Source organism: Phyllostomus discolor, chromosome 4, assembly GCF_004126475.2.
Source record: "Phyllostomus discolor isolate MPI-MPIP mPhyDis1 chromosome 4, mPhyDis1.pri.v3, whole genome shotgun sequence".
Taxonomy (NCBI): domain Eukaryota; kingdom Metazoa; phylum Chordata; class Mammalia; order Chiroptera; family Phyllostomidae; genus Phyllostomus; species Phyllostomus discolor.
The window spans coordinates 4,314,546-4,331,482 of record NC_040906.2 but is presented as its reverse complement, the minus strand read 5'-3'; the positions used below and the strand labels follow the sequence as shown (position 1 = coordinate 4,331,482).

General features: G+C 47.6%; 1 protein-coding gene across 7 annotated transcripts in view; it reads left to right on the top strand.

Moving 5' to 3' along the window:
• The window catches only part of GIGYF2 (GRB10 interacting GYF protein 2), a 109,718-nt gene extending 92,787 nt beyond the window's left edge, over positions 1-16,931 (top strand). For all 7 annotated transcript variants that reach the window (XM_036022695.1, XM_028511013.2, XM_028511012.2 and 4 more), the window contains 7 exons: positions 1,115-1,237; positions 3,977-4,183; positions 4,310-4,512; positions 5,625-5,779; positions 7,245-7,444; positions 10,063-10,210; positions 15,151-16,931. In XM_036022695.1, the coding sequence (XP_035878588.1) occupies positions 1,115-1,237; positions 3,977-4,183; positions 4,310-4,512; positions 5,625-5,779; positions 7,245-7,444; positions 10,063-10,210; positions 15,151-15,218 (1,104 nt within the window). In that variant the 3' untranslated portion in view covers positions 15,219-16,931. The remainder of the gene's footprint in view (positions 1-1,114; positions 1,238-3,976; positions 4,184-4,309; positions 4,513-5,624; positions 5,780-7,244; positions 7,445-10,062; positions 10,211-15,150) is intronic.
• The last annotated feature ends 6 nt before the right edge of the window (positions 16,932-16,937 follow it).

The following is a 16,937-nucleotide window of genomic DNA, read 5'->3' as shown; positions in this document are numbered from 1 at the left end:
TTTTTATTGTTTTTGAGATTCATAGGATGTCTCAAAATTAGAATGCATCATTTTCTGGCCTAGGAGACCAAGGGATTCTCTTGGAATAATCATGCTTTTGAGAATGCTAAAGTATTCAGAACCCAGCTAGTTACTCTCTATTTTAGTTCACAGTTTTAAGGGGTAGGAAAATAGAATTATTATTATTTTTTTAATATTTTATTTATTTATTTTTAGAGAGGGAAGGGAGGGAGGGAGAGAGAGAGAGAGAGAGAGAGAGAGAGAGAGAAACATCCATGTGCGGTTGCTGGGGGTTATGGCCTGCAACCCAGGAATGTACCCTGGCTGGGAATCGAACCTGGGACACTTTGGTTCCCAGCCCGCACTCAATCCACTGAGCTACGCCACCCAGGGCCGGGAAATAGAATTATTGATTAAAAGCAGTTTCGTGCTCGTGATTAGAAGCTACAGTTCGGTAAATGGCGACTCACAAAGACTGAGAACCATGGCTGGCACCTCCCATTAGCTGTTCACCTCCACTAGTCGCACCTCAAGTCCCTTATTTTGTCTCCTTGGATTAAAAATCAGGTGATTTTTCCATTCACTCATTTTCTTTTATGTCTGTATATTGTTGAATATGTTAGTACTAGATATAACAAATTAACAATCCCCAAATGATAGTGCAAATAATAAAAGTGTATTTGTGTTTAAGTTGTCTTAAAATAATCTTAGGTTTGGAGTGGTAGCAGAAAATTTAAGTGAAAGACGCCAACTGACTGGGAGACTAGTATGTAAAAGGTTACGGGAGGAGCCCTGGCTGGTGTGGCTCAGTGGGTTGAGTGCCAGTCTGTGAACCAAAGGGCCGCTGGTTCAATTCCCGGTCAGGGCACATGCCCAGGTTGCCGGCCGGGTCCCTAGCAAGGGGTGTGAAAGAGGCAACCACACATTGATGTTTTTCTCCCTCTCTTTCTCCTTCCCCTCTCTAAACATAAATAAATAAAATCTTTAAAAAATTAAAAACAAAAAGGATTACAGGAGGAAACTTAAATGTTCTGCTTGTACATGATACAACATTGCCTTTGTTTCCTGTCCGCATCACTTCCTCATGCACTCTTCTGCCTGCCTTTTCTCTTAGCTCCCCTCTTCTTCAACGTGGGGCCAGCAGTCCAACACAACAGCCTGTCAGTCGCAGGCAACGCTGTCATTGGCTGAGATCCAAAAACTGGAAGAGGAACGCGAACGGCAGCTTCGGGAAGAGGTAAATTTCAGAAGTGAACGTGGTCCGGTCCAACAGCGCTCCGGGATAGCTGGAGCGCCTTCTGGGTTAGTGGTTAGTAAAGGTCATTGTCATTGTCAGACTGCTGTGTGTCTGAGTTGCACGTTCATTATTCAATTCTCTAGCGTGTAGTTTGGTCATTCCAGCCAGTAAGAAGTATCTAACAGGAATAACATCAAGATTGGATAACGTAAGTATCCAGTGAGCTTAAACATTTTACTGCAGCTCTTAAGAGAATAGCTCATGGGTGTTTCAGAATTGTGGGTGAGTTTTATGTAGATAACCCTTTGTAAATTTGATTTTTAGAATGCAGAATACATTTTTCTCCAGGGGCGTTGGGTTTTCTGACTGGCCTGCAAAGTCGTGAAATATGCCAGAAGTTAGTCTCCGCTTGTGCAGCTGTGCCCTGTAGTAGTTGTGAGTTGACATCTCTAGGATAGGAAGGGTACAGAAAGTGAAAGAAATGGGGGTGGAGTGGAGGAAGAATACAGTTCTTGACAGAAGAGAAAGTGAGTACATGAAGTCATTGGGTTCAGTGTGCCATTAGGGGTCCCATTCTTCCAGCCCTCCATCCCCACATTGGCTGAGTTATGGTTATGGTTATAGTCTAGGAAGATAGCTGAGTCTAAAACAGACAGTTCTCTGCTTTTATACAGCTCAGCTTCTAGTCGAGGGGAGATGGACAAAGGAAGTTGTCAGTGGTGGTGACTGATTGTCTAACTGTAGCCAGTGCAGTCTGGGAGGGCTCCAGAAGGTAACATGGGGCAGCAGAGTCTTGAAGAAAGTGCTGCATGTGGATATGATTGGGGAGGCGGAGTCGTCAGCTTGTTAGAGAATGCAAATTGTCATTTTTGGGTCTGGGTGGTGGTCCCTGATGGCCCTGGGTACACAGCAGAGTGGGAGTTGTCTGCACATGTTCACCATGCGGTGTGCTGGACCTCATCGAATAGGTTAAAATGGTTTTATCTTTAAAATTACCTTATTTCTCACCCTCTTCAAAAAGAAAAAGACTGAACTTAATGCTGAAATAATGTTTTTTTTTTAAACCCTATGAACAAACGAATGCACAGCGGAATATATCATCTCCTTTTGAGGCTAGACATTGTTCCATAATTTTGGTCTTTGCTGAATGAAAAATCCTAAGTGCTCATCAGAGTTAGAATCACAGCTCTTGTTCATCTTTTTGTGTTGCAGAAGTTAATTGATTGCCTCATTTGTTTTTATTTGGTTACATTGTTTGAACCATTAAGTCTTTGTAAACTCTGTAAAAGGTATGAAAAGTCACTGAATGAGGTACCTGTCACACAGGGAAACCAGTGTGTGAGGTGTCCTCTCCAGAGCCCTCTCACCTGGTTGGATCTGGACGCCCCGGCGTGCCGCGTGGCTCTCCTGTTTTTCTGGAGTTCTTGCCCGTTGTGTACTGCTCTCCAGGACTGACCTGGGTTTTCTCATACTCGGTCTTTCATTTCTGTCTTTCTGTCTGGGCGTTTTTTGATGGGCATTTCCTCCGTATTATTTTTCAGTCCTCCTATTGCACTTCTAATGTGTGCTCTCTTATTTTAAATTTTTCTGAGTTCCATTTGATTCTAGTTTTTTTTTCATAACCTTTTATTCTGGTTTCATTGATATTCTTAGGTTTCATGTTACCTCTCTAAGACTATCACTTACTGGTGACAGCTTTTTAAAAAGCTGATGCCTATTTTCCCCTCTCTGGTTTCTGTTTCCACCAGATTTTTGTTTGCTTTGGCATTGGTTTTCATTTAGAAGCTCATGTCAAATGTTTGTTGATCTCGAGCTGTTCGCTTCAGGAATAAGGCACTAAAAAAGCTGGTTGGAGGTTCTGGGATGTACCACACCTGGGTGAGCTCTGCTGCCTCTGGCTGAGCTCTCTCAGGGAGTCCTCCATCAGTGCTGTCTGTAGGTGTGTTCTTTCATTGGGTCAGCCTCCCCATGGAGCAGTCCGTCTGTCTGGCTCAGCCTCTGCAAAGAGGAAAGTTTCATTGTTCTGCTGGGGAGAGGGAGGCAGTGTGTAGTCCCACTACTGCTATTTGAAGACTTCACCAGTCTTCCTCTCTTTGGGATACCCACACCTCGTCCCAGGCTTTCTGTGTGATTTGGCTTGCTTCTGAGGTTCCAACTTACTGAGTGTTACATTGGCTGTCATGGTTTGCCTGTTTTCCAGCTTTTACATTTTTTGTTCTGTTCTCTTTGTCCTTTTGGGTTTTTGCTCTCTAAAAATATTTTTTATGCCCTCACCTGTGTGGCTGGGTTTGGTGGGTGTCATCCCACAAAGCAAAAGACTGTTGGTCCTGTTTTGGTCGAGGTGCGTGCCTTGGCTGGGGGCCTGGCCCCGGTTGGTGACAGATTGATGTTGTCACACGTCGATGTGTCTCTCCGTCCCTTCCCTTCTAGACAGGTAGATTCTTTTCAGTAATCTTTTTCCTATCATTTTGGAAGGGCTTTAGGAAGTAAACGTGTATTTCATGTCTATGCTTAACCAGAAGCCCTATTTAATTTGTAAGAAGTAATTCTGCATTTGATCTTTTTATTTCCTCTTAGTAGCTGTAACAGTTTGTCCTTACTTGCAGCAAAGGACCTGACCATGGCAGGTGTTTAATTTGGTACAGCCACTCTGTATTTGCATTGTGTGTGGTATTCCAGACACTGGTAATTTATTTTTAAAACTGGAGTCCTGAGCTCACTTCAGTTTTTGTGCAACAGCAAAGGCGCCAGCAGAGGGAATTGATGAAAGCTATTCAGCAGCAGCAGCAGCAGCAGCAGCAGAAACTGTCAGGCTGGGGGAATGTCAGCAAACCCGCAGGTACTGCAAAGTCGCTCCTGGAGATACAACAGGAAGAAGCCAGGCAAATGCAGAAGCAGCAGCAGCAGCAGCAGCACCAGCAACCAAATAGAACCCGGAATAATACGGTGGGTTCATCTTCCTAAGCAGTCGTTCTGTGGATGGGCGTCATAAGTATCTCTTCTGACTTCTGTGGACTCTCTTTTTACCTTTTTAATACTAACTGTAATCATTTGTCTCTTTTTTGTCCACAGCATTCCAACCTGCACACCAGCATTGGGAATTCTGTTTGGGGCTCTATAAATACTGGTCCCCCTAACCAGTGGGCATCTGACCTAGTCAGTAGTATCTGGAGTAATGCGGACAGTAAAAACTCCAACATGGGGTTCTGGGATGATGCGGTGAAAGAGGTGGGACCTAGGAATTCGTCCAATAAAAATAAAAATGCCAGTCTCAGGTAGGGCTCACAGCGATCAAACCTATGCTCCTTGGTGGGTGGGGGGAAGGGTGTGTGGGGACTGGGATAGTGGGTGGGCAGGGAAGGCAGTTATTTTCTGCTTCTTTTCATCTGTGTCTGAGCACATGAGGTCAGAGTTTGGCAGCTGCTTTCTTTCCCCTGGAAGCAGATCTGTATTATCACTGGGGGGCTCCTTCATTGCCTGTCATGTGGTAACCACTTAGTACATATTAGAAGTAGTATATTTTTGTTGTTGTTGAACATTTCTTTAAGGTATTCTCTAGATGTTAGCATTTTTTTTCTAAATGTATATTTTTCTCACACTAAAATGAGTATCATAAACACCTGTAATGGCCTTAGACCTGTTTATTTTTGTGATGTTAGATAACCTTTCACCTCCCACGGTCCCTTCGTCAACATACAGTGTGGTTGACTGAGCTCGGGTTCAGTGTTAACTCTGAGAACTGAAACCCAGCACTACCACTCATTAGCTGTGTGACCGCGGGCAGGAGGGAGCCTCTTTGAACCTCAGTTCACTCGTCTGTGACGTGAAGGTAATAAGAAAACCTCAAGGGTGTAGTTCTAAAGATTAAACGAATACATGTGGAGTAGTCAGTAGGTGCCTGGCACATGCAGCTACTTGATAAATGGTAGTGTTGTCGGATGGGTTCTTCTCCGCTCAAGGTCTGAGACGTCATGAACAGGATGCCAAGCATCTGCCAGTTCAGAGAGCCCTGTGCTTGAGGCCTCTTGTGTGCAATATTTTTATTCCTTACGATACCCCAGGAGAGTATCAGTGCCATTTTACACATGAGAAAACTGAGGCTTAGCAAAGTTAAAAAACTTAACAAGCACACACAGGGAGAATTTAACCACTTCTCTGAAAAGAAGCCTGTGTTCACAAACTAGAATATATTCACTGAGGCTAGATTTGAAGGGGCTATTGAGTAACCCCGACCTTACCACAAATCCAAATTATTTGAAGTTTTGGAGCCAAGCATTGGGTTACTGACAGCCATCCAGAGTTGCCAGGACGTTATTTATGGTATTGTAGTATAATCATACAGTAACAGTTCTTGGGAATATAATATCGCCCTATTGTTTTGCTTCAGTAAATCTGTAGGTGTGTCTAACCGGCAGAATAAGAAAGTAGAAGAAGAAGAAAAGTTGCTGAAGCTCTTTCAGGGAGTAAATAAAGCCCAGGATGGATTTACCCAGTGGTGTGAACAGATGCTTCATGCCCTGAATACGGCAAATAACTTGGATGGTAAGAATTGGGGAGGGAAACCCAGCATGTGGGACGGTGGAGCATGACCCACAAACAGGTGGAGCCTTGCACCGACTGTAAAAACTTGCCTCTCTAATTGTATTATGCATAGTATTGCTTTCGACAGAGGTCCTGTAATAATATGCTCAGACAGGTTATCAGAGGTTGCCAAAAGCAAATGCTGTCTCAGGCTGCCTTAGGAGGCACAGGACAGAGGCGGACGTAGTTCCACGCCCCTCATTTCACGAGGGATGTTGCCAGCTGGGCCGAGTCCGAGGGAAGGTAACCGTGGTGGTGGGAACAAGGCCAGCCCAGGCAAGCGAAGGCCGAGGTGACGTGTGGGCTTTTCCCTTCCTGACTTTGGGGGCGGGGTGGGAATTGGCTAGCAGAGTAAGTAGACTTGATTTTGTATAGGATAAAACTAGGATCAGTATATGGAAGTGAAAAGATTTCAACACAGTTTGAAGAAAAACTTGCGAATTGTCAGCTGTTCGCAAAGAGAATTTCCTGCCTTAGGTAGAAGTGAGTCCCCCCTGACCCCCAAATGTTTGAACAAACTGGTCAGCCTGGTGCGGGGGATTCCTGTGGCTTGTAGACTGTGTTGAACCCGTCTACCTCTGATGTCTTGTCTAAAACCAAGGGTCTTCAAAAACACAGCATTAAAAAGGGATTGCACGGTTCTTTGCAATATTGTAATCTAGTGTCCAAAAGAACCAGAGAAAACAATAGTAAATAATAGTAATGGCTACCATCTATTAAGCACCTACCACGTGCTAGGCACTTTCTGGGGGGTTAACATATGTTATCCCAGTTATATAATTTTTGCAGCAATTTTATAAGCTACCTTTATAATGTAGATGATGTTTTCCTCATTTATAAATTCTGAAACAGAGGCTCAGAATGGTTTAGTAATGCATCCAGGTCACACAGCCAGCAAATTACAGGGTCGGGTTTTAAACCCTTGGCTAAGTCTGGGACTTGCGCTTTCTCCTACCCCACACTGCTTAGTTCCTCTGTAAACACATGGTATCCCAGCGACACAAAAGGAGGGCACAGTTGTAGCCGCGACATTCGTGCTGGTTCCTGGTACTCATCATAGCGCCTAATAAGTATTGTTTGAATTTAAGGAAAAGATGAGTCCCCAGATGACTTCAGTCTTAGGCAAGCGGTTGTTTTAATTGACGTAACATTTAGTGAAACTAAGCAGGTGTGGTATGTCTCTGTTTGACTCTAGTCTGTTTCACGTAATTTGAGGCATTGCAATGCCATTGAGGGTAGTGGGTTTTTTAAAATTTTCTAAAGTAGATTACAGAATATTTAACACAGTAGCTATGTACCTTTTAAGTTTCTGTCGTCAATATGAGTGTGACAATATATTAAACACTGGATTTTTGGTATGAAACGGGTTTTTTGTATGTGATATTTCAGTATTACTCTTTGTGTCTTCTCCCCTCTCCCGTTGCAGTTCCCACATTTGTTTCTTTCCTGAAAGAAGTAGAATCTCCTTATGAGGTCCACGATTATATTAGGGCCTATCTAGGAGATACCTCTGAGGCCAAGGAGTTTGCCAAGCAGTTCCTCGAGCGTCGTGCCAAACAGAAAGCCAGCCAGCGGCAGCAGCAGCAGCAGCCGGCGCCGCCGCAGCCTCAGCCGCAGCAGCAGCAGGTACGTGGCGGCGGCGAGTTGGCGCCCTGTGCATGCGCACTCACCTGCTGAGCAGCCGGAGAGACGCGGAGGCAAACGGGCAGCGTTGTGTGTGGCAGATGACCGAACCTTTTTTAAATGTGACAGACATTATATTTTAAAGTGCCCGTCCAGAGCTCCTGATGAATTTCTCAAATAGCAAATCTAACCACCAGCCCCATTATTCTTGGTTCACGTAGGTGCCTCAGTCAGATTGCAAATGCCAACCTGTCACAGACCTGTAAGTTTGTTTTTGATTCGTTAAAACCGACAGATACTAAATCTGCAGTGCTCAGTGTACACTTTACCTGGTACCGACAATTTCCTACATTTTTGATGGGGATGTTACGGTACAGTCAGTTCTCATTATGTGTGGTAGTTGGGTTCTATAAAGTTGCCGCCGACACTGAATTAGCGAGGACCGGATTATTGCTTCTAGGGGAAATGGGGGTTCACTTTCTGCGAACCTCTGGTCACACCATTTTTGTCAACCAATCAGTACGTTATCTTATTTTATGTGTTTCTGCTTCAAGGTGCTTTATTAAATATATAGGGGTAGGAGAAGTAGGTTCATAGTTGTGAGTACAGAAAACACAGTTTATTCTCATGTTAACACTATTTTACTGTTTACCTGTACATCTGCACGCCCGCTGTGGCCCACCCCTGTGTTGTCGACTCCGGAATACTGAGCTCACGGCCAGCAGCGCTCTGACTCCCGCCTCCGTGGGGCCTAACCCACCCCCGCGTGTTGTCCGTGAGACACTTCACAGCCCTCGCGTGCTTAGGAACAGCCGCCAGCACTTAGTGCTTGGCTGTTTTAAACAGTGAAATCACCAACAAAACGGACAAGGAAACGTGGAAAACCTGACACTGAATAGCTGGGAAAGGTGGTGGTGACCGGAGGAGAGCCAAGCCGCGCCGAGAAGGCAGACGGCTGCTCTGCTCTGCCTCCCAGGGGCGTGTGTCCTGGGCGGCTCAGACGCCCCGCTGCCCCGTACGTGTGCGTGTCTGGAATGACCACAGAAGCACTGCCTGCAAATAAATTATAGCAAATACAATAGGGCCCCCCTTATCCACGGGGGGTGTGTTGTAAGACCCCCGGTGGACACCTGAAGCTGTGGGATAGAACTAAACTCTAAATATGCTGTTTTTTCCTGTGCGTGCATGCCTGTGATAAAATGTAATTTATCAGTTAGGCACAGTAAGAGAGTAGCAACAGCCGTAAAGCAGAACAGGTGTAACAATGCACTGTAATAAAAGTTACATGAATGTCGTATGTCTGTCTCCGAGAACAGGCTGGATTGGGGAGGTGCCTCCCAAGTGGCTAATGGGCGGGCAGCACGCACACAGCCTGGGTGTTTGGGATGCAGGGTGATTCATGCCAGGGAGGACCGAGTGAGAAAGTACACGGTTTCCTCGTGCTACTCTGAACAGCACGTGTGATTTGTAACTTAATGAATTGCTCATTTCTGGAATTTTCCATTCCATGGATTTGAGTTGGAGAAAGTGGTTGACTGCTGAAACCATAGAAAACAAAACCTTGGACAAGGGTGGACCAGTGTAGCGAATTCACAGATGTGGGATCTGAATAACTCAGATTGCTCGTACAAGTTTTCTGAAAGAGGACTTGGCAGAGCTCAGGGAGAGGCTTAAGAATAGTCATACCCTTTAAATCACATAATTTTAGAGAGGATGTTTGTTTTATGGGTCACTTCTGGGGACATGTAAGATACAGAGACCTACAGGGCATTTAGAATCCATTGGGGTAGGTGGGCCAACAGGGATCAACCGAAGGGAATTGAAAGACGTACACACGGATGGCACTAGGAAAAATCATTTGGGGAGCGAAGGGAAGACATCGAGTAGCCGTCCCGAAGGCGCTCTGTGTTTGCGCAGTGGCTGGCTGCGTGCTGCAGCGGGCAGGTGAAGGTCCAGAGCTGTGCACCGCCGGACGCGTCCACCCACAGTGCCTGGCCTTCGGCTAGCTCACTGCATCCTGATCCCTGTCGCGAATACATTGCTCTGATAAGAGCAACAAGTGTGAACACCTGGTAGACCATTTCATAGTTTAACCAGTTGGTAGAAAGTATATGGATGATCTCTTTAAGACCAGATTCCTCCTGGGCGTGCCAACAGAAATGAGGTACACAGCAGGAACTCGGCTAGCGAGGTGCCCGCTGGTCTGCAGCCCATCCCTCTGTCCCGAGGCCCAGAGAGCAGGGGGCCCTTCCGCCTGGAGTAGGTGAGGAGTGTGAGTTGCCAGAGTGCAGAGGTCTGTGGTGGTTTCATTTACTGAATACTGAGCTTCCAGGCAGGTGGTATGGACCCTGTAATCCTGAGAGGTTTGGGCAGCTGTGCTGTCGTGGCAGGGGACACGTGCAGTTGCCAGGGTAGGCCTTGGGGAGGCATGATGCTTCGGTGGGATGTCCGGGTCTTTGCAGGGTGGCTGGGTGGGCTGCCCTGGCTTCGTTATTACCGGGGTCCGTGATGGGCTTCCTCTTTGAAACTCCTGGTTGATAGGTGAGGGTAAATCAGCTGTTTTCTCAGGGTGAGCCAAGCCCGCGTGCACTGTGACCTCACTGTCCCTTCTCGTTTCACAGGACTCGGTGTGGGGGATGAACCACAGTGCACTCCATTCAGTATTCCAGACCAATCAAAGCAACAACCAACAGTCCAATTTTGAGGCCGTACAGAGCGGCAAGAAGAAGAAAAAACAGAAGATGGTCCGTGCAGACCCCAGTTTATTAGGTGAGCGCAGACCTGCAGGCTCAGCTGGGCGCCGGGGAAGCGTGGGTTACGGCAGCTGTCCCGCGAGTGCTGTGGCGGGGTGTTGCTCATGAAGGGAAATAATTCTTACACAGAATTAATTTTTTAACCGGTTCAAAGTAAGAGTCAGAATTCACCGAGCATCTCGGCGTGAGAGCTGTGCGTCGTGCGCTGTAGGGACTTGGATCGTCTGGTGCTTTCGACTCGAAAGTTGGTTTTTACGTTCGACACGAATTTCCCTAGAAGACCTTTCGGTTTAGTTGGGAAATTATGCTAATGGAGACGGGGCCAGTGTAAGTTATTTACAGACTTAAATGCTGATTTGTGTGGAAATAGACCATAAATCCAGTCAGGTGTTCGGAGAAAAGAGCTGGTGTTTGTTGCCACCCACTCAGAATGACTGCTGTATGAGATGCTGTTCGAGTTTCACCCGAGAGCAAACCACAGTCCAGAAGGGTTAGGACAGTCCCCAGAGCCACACAGCTGTCAGGGCTGGGGCTGCAGAGCGGCTCTGCGGCTTCCCACTCTTCTGTGCCCCAGCAGCTGATCTTACCGTGCGCTGAGGACCAGCGTCCTCATACAAGGCAGCTTCGTGGAGAAGGTGACGCCTGAACTGGGCTTTGAAAGACTGGCAGGAAGGACCGGGCATGGTGTTTCTGGAATAATAAACAACATAGGTAGAGCTGGTGGGCTGCCTGTATTCCTTAAATTAGCCTAACAACCTACATACGATGATAAAGCGAAAATGATTCTCCATTTATGAATGTAAAATAACTATTATAAATCCATGGTTGGGATGGTGGCCCAGTTAGGAGCTGCAGTACGTATGGACCAGGTGAAAAATACTGGTGCCCTGGAATAGGGTTTTGGCTTTGGAGCTGGAGAGGAGTTTGAGGAATTTGGGGGACTTGGCTGGACAAGGAGACTGGACAGGTTGGGCAGCAGGAAGGATAGTGTTGGCTTTTGCTCAGATGAGCTTTGCGAAGTAGTGCACGCTTCCGGGGAAGTGGGGGGGCACAGAGGGGGGTGACCTGAGTGTGGAAGATGGCCGTGAGTCTTCCACTGGAGAGACCTGCAGGGAAGGGCAGGTAGCACAGCAGGAGGGAGGTGACAGCCCCACTTTGTCCTGGGTGGAATCCGTACTTCAGAGGTTTCTTTCCCTGGAGAAAACAATGTCAGCAACAAAAACTGAACTTTGAGCGTTGCCCTTTGGAACTCACACCTGAAAGCTGGCTTTAGGAGAGGAGAGGTCTGGTGAAATTCTGTTTTTTCTGCCTGTCTTGAAAGTTTATGTTAAGGATGAGTGGAATAGTCTGAAACTTTTATCCGGTTTTGACAGAAATAGGTGAATATAGATTTAAAAATGTTTTTAAAAGTCTGCTTGTGAGGACTCTGGCCAGATGGCTCAGTTGGTTGGACCATCCCATACACCAAAAGGTTGCAGGTTTGATCCTTTGTCGGGGTGCGTGCAGGAGGCAACCAGTAGATGTTTATCTCTCTTCCCCACCCCCACTTCTTTCTCTAAAATCAATACACATATCCTTGGGTGTGGATTTAAAAAAAAGTCTGGTTGTGTTTTAGCTAAGAATCCCTTGCTATTTAGCTGTGGCGTTTAAGGGCTAGACTGCCAGGGAAAAGATTCCTTTGAAAATCAGGTAAAGCCCTAGGTGGTGTGCTCAGTGGGCTGAGTGCCAGCCTGCAAACCAAAGGGTTGCTGGTTCGATTCCCAGTCTGGGCACATGCCTGGGTTGCGGGCCAGGTCAGTTCCCCAGTAGGGGGCGTGCAAGAGGCAACTACACATTGATGTTTCCCTCGTTCCCCCTTCCTTCCCTTCTGTCTAAAATAAATAAATAAAAATCTTTTAAAATGCCTTTTTTTTTTTTAATTAAAAAAAAGGGAAAGAAAATAAGGGTAAAGCGCTTTGGATTAAGTTTTTGATCTGACCTCATCTCCTATTACAGACCTAAAAAAAGAAAGGGACTTAAAATTTCCCTTCAGGGGCAGCAGAGGTCATTTTAGGAACAGAATTTAAGGAATCCATTATGTGTTAAGAGAAGAAAAAAATTCAACAAAGTATTGAGGAACTTCACTTGGGCAGTCTCTTACTTGGACTATTTTATGAAAATTTCTGTTCAGCTGAACTTCCTTCTTGGAAAGTTTTCCGATAATTACTAATTTCTGTTCTTTACCTACTCACTTCACATATTACTGTTTTTAGTTTATATATTCCTTATTGATTGACAGATTAAGAAAATTAGTATCCATCAGTTACAAATTCCCCATGCACAGAGTGGAAAAACAGGTTTTAATTTGACCCAAAAGTATCCATCGAAAAAGAACAAACTGTCAGAAGGGAGCCCAGTCTTGTTTTAATATCTTCCATTGCATTTGTGTCTTCCTCCAGGTCCGAGAGTTGCTGGGTGCCATTGTGCACCAGCACCCACACTTGGGTGTGACTGATACAGATGACCTGTGCACGACACAGGGGTTAGGGGCACAGGCAGAAATTTGCGTATACCGTTTGACTCCCCCAGAACTTCACTGGAGCCATCCCTCACTGTCTGGGGGGTTAGTTTCAGTGCCCGCACAGGTGCTGCCATCCGGGTCAGTGCATGCGGCCGGCTCTCCGCACCCACCGACTCTCTCCACGGGTCGGGGTGTGGGGTCAGCTGAATTCACAGATGCGCACCCTGGAGTACAAAGAGCTGGCTGCATATTTATTGGGGAAAAGTCCTCCTGTAAGTGAACCCGTGTTATTTAGGGCCAACTGTACACACACACAATACCATGTGCCCGCAGCCACTCTGCTTAAGAGAACAGGCTGTCAAACCTTAAAGAAAGTGTGGGAGCAAGACTGTTCTGAACCTGAGAGAGTGTGGTCTTTGGGTTTCTGGTGTCCCAGAGCCTTCCTTCCCATCGGATGGGGAGGAGTGCCCACCTCACGGGTTTTTTATTGAGAGAAGTATCTTGATCGGTTGCCTCGCATACGCCGCCTGCCGGGGGACCTGGCCCGCAACCCAGGCAAGTGCCCTGGCGGAATGGAACTGGCGGCCTTTCGGTTCACAGGCCGACGCTCAGTCCCCTGAGCCACACTGGTTTTTTATTGACAGATAAATGAGACCATGTCTGTGAAAAGCCTACTAATGTACGTATTAGAGTAGTGAATAATTAGCTTTTTTTTGGCTCGAGGCTTTTCCTTCCTGTGTTTTCACAATTAAAAATAATTTAGTCTGTGTTTTTATTACATTTCTACTTATATTGCATGTAGTTCATTATTGTTTTTATCACATTCATCTGTTTTTGAGATACATGTGAAGTCAAAGAAAAACCCGCTTCAGAATAGGGTAACAGCTCATTTCATAGATTGCTTGGTGTTTAGGTTTTTATACTTACCTAATTAAACCGTTGTGTTAAAATGTGAACACTGAGCCTTTCATTATTTTTCAGGGAAAACCGCCTTGTGGGCTGTGGAAACACAGTGGACGGGCAGGGCTCCGGCTGGGGTTGGGAGCCCCGGCCTCTCCCGGCGGTGGGCTGTGCGAGCAGCTCGCCCCGCAGCCCCGTGGTCAGCAAATAGGCAGGCTTGTGTGTGCGGTCCATGGTGTTTTTGAGTCGAGAAGGTGATATAATTAGGCTGTTTTTATTTCGTAAAGCATTTTCTGTTTATTATTGGTACATTTAAAATGCGTATTTGTTTGAAAACTTGAACATTGGGAATAAAAAGGAGGGGGCAGAAAACTCCAAAAATACGAACAGAACTGCTTTTAGACTGGAGAGCATAGCTTGTTTACTTTCTGATACTCAAATAACAGCAGGAACCGTTTGGGGTTTCATTTGGAGTGGACGAACTGAAAGCTTTCTGTGAGTCACTCCTTCCAGAGAGGCCTTGAATCATCCTCTTTACCGATCTCTGATTGCGGGGGCGCTGGGAGAACGGCGCGCGTGCGGCTGGCGGCGGGGGTCCGTGTCGGTGGTGCTGCAGGCACTGCCTGCTGCTTTCGGCGGCGGCACTGCCCGTCTCGCCCGAGTCCGCTTTGGCTCATCCGCGCTGCTCACCGGAATCTTTCCTTCGCGGGCCTGCTTGCAGTCGGTCGAGCTGAATAGAGTACTTGGGTCTTTCTGTGCTGTGCACTGCGTGGCAGGAGGAACCCGTGAGGGCTCTGGGATCTCGTCGTGGGTCTTCCCTGAGCCTCCTACCTCTGAACAGCCACAGGTCGGGGCCAGGACTTCGATAGAGGTTTTCGATGAAATGGGTGTGGTTCCCAGTAGTGAGTGGCACTGAAGCCGTATTACTCTCGCTCAGAATGTGTTATTCCTGCCCGCCCGCCCCCCCCCCCCCCCTTTTTCCAAGGTGCAACTCCTGAATGAGTTCCAACCCTCCCTCCCCGGGGGCCGGCCTGGCCTGGCCTGAATGTACACTTCCACCCCAGGTTCCTCTCCGGACTCTCCTAAGGCAGTGGCATGCAGTTCTGTTCAAGCAGTGATGCTGGTTTTTCTTTTTCTTTCTTTAAAAAAAAAAAGATTCTATTTATTTATTTTAGAGAGAGGGAAGGGAGAAAGAGAGGGAGAGAAACGTCAATCTGTGGTTGCCTCTCACACGCCCCCAACTGGGGACCTGGTCCGCAGGCCAGCACTCAACCCTCTGGGCCACACCAGCCAGGTCTCTCTTTCTTTGTTTTCCCTCTCCCTAGTTAAATTTTATTGGAACCCTAAGAAATAAAATGAGTCTGTCATTGGAAGAACAGAAAACACAACCACCGCTCTGACCTTATTCCTTCTTTCCCCTCCTTGCCTTGACTGCCCTCTGCTGTGCTCGAAAACGGGAGACTGACCTGGCCCCCGCTGCCCGGGGGTGCGGCCCGGCGCCCTGGAGACCCGAGGTGGCCTGGGTGCGGCCACTCACTGCCGACTTTCTCCTGCAGGGTTTTCCGTCAACGCTTCGTCGGAGCGGCTCAATATGGGTGAGATCGAGACCCTGGATGACTACTGAGCGCCTGCCAGGGGACTGGCCCCCCCTCCCCCCCACCTCCGCCGACCACGGATTCTCCACCTCTGGACACCACACTCACTCGCCATGTCCTCTTTGTCACTCTGCAACAAGCCACAGAACCGATCATCTCAGGCTTTTTCTTCTAGCCCTTTGTGTCCACGATTCTTTAACCGTTTTTGTTGGTGAGCATCTCAGACTGTAGATAAGCGGACAAGCCCCGTGTCTCCCTCTGGGCGGCGTCGGGGCGACTCTCCAACGAGGCTGGTGCGGGCAGCACTGTTGGCCATGCCGCGGTGTCGCCTGCCGTCGCCCAGACCGAGTGTCCGGGTGTGCCAATAGCAGTTTACTTTCCTTCGTCGCTTTTTTCCTTTTGTTTTTCTTCTTCATTGTATTCCCCCAGTAAGGGCGTGGGGTCTCACTGGTGCGGTCGTGAAGAGAGTTAATGGTGACAGACACGGGCCAGCTGCAGGACACCCATGGCCCGGGACTGGGCATCCGGCGGAGACCGCCAGCACGCTGCAGCGTGCAGGCCGCGGCGCCGAGTCTGGGGTCGCATCCAGGAGGCCCCGAGATGGGCGGCGTTTAGATCAGATTGGTTTGATGTTGCACACCCTCACTGTTCTTCCTGAGCGTCCTTTCGGAGCAAGGATTCGTGTTTTCTTCGTTAGATAGTGACTTCCACGCGGGCCGACTTCTCCCCTGGCGTACTCGGACCCGATTGGACAGAGGAGACCCTGTGGCCTGGGAGAGGGACTTACTCTTAACTTTTCTTTCTTAAAAAACTGATTTTTCCCATAAATATTTTTACTTCAGAGGACTAGGACCAGTTTGTTTTTGGGCCTTTCTGCTGAAAATTTGTCTCGTTTAAGAGGCAGCTAGGATCTTTACCATATGTATGAATTTGTATAATTTCATTTTGGATAGGGATAAACTTCTGCATCAGATAAAAGCCCGGAATTTCATCTGGTTCCTCAGAGCATTGCGTGTGTGTCTTGCTGTGGCCTCAAAAAGGTTTTGTTTAAGGAATCTGGGATGGCAAGTGGCTTGCCTTTCTTGAAAAGAGAGCGTTCCAGACCTGACCATCTTTAAGATTTTCATTCATGGAAACCACTATACCGGAGAATGCAGCGGGGTGGAGGGGGTGGGAGAGAGCGGAGGAGGAGCCTGGTGCTGGCTTCTGGTCATGGCCTTCTAATGCCCTTCCCTTCCCGTAGAAACGTAGTCAAGCCCTATTTATAAACGAGTGCTCTTCCCGCCCCACCAGTCCCCCAGAGAACACCGCCCGGAGCTGCCGATCCCACTTCGGTGCGGAGGCGTTGGGCCGCCCGTCCGTGTGCGAGAAGCGCGTGCGGGCGCCCCGGTAGAGCGTCTCCCCGCCTGTCCTCGCTGCCTGCGGAGGGCCGGGTCTGCTCTGAGAGCAGTTCGGTGTGGATGAGTACCACCTTCGGTTTCTGTTTTTATTCTTTTGGATCACCATTCTCCCTGCTCCTCCTCGCCTCCCCCCCAACGTGTACAATAACTATACAGAGACTGCTATAAACTTGTATATAGTTTTTGGATCAAACGGCATGAGGAGATGGGGGACCATTTAAAATTGGGACTCCCGCTCTCCTTTGCTTTGTAAATTCAAAAATGGGGGGTGGGGAAGAGGAATAGTTAAAATGTTTACAAAACTTTAAGCTCCCTCGGAACTTTTGCCAGTGTGGAGGAAAATAAAAA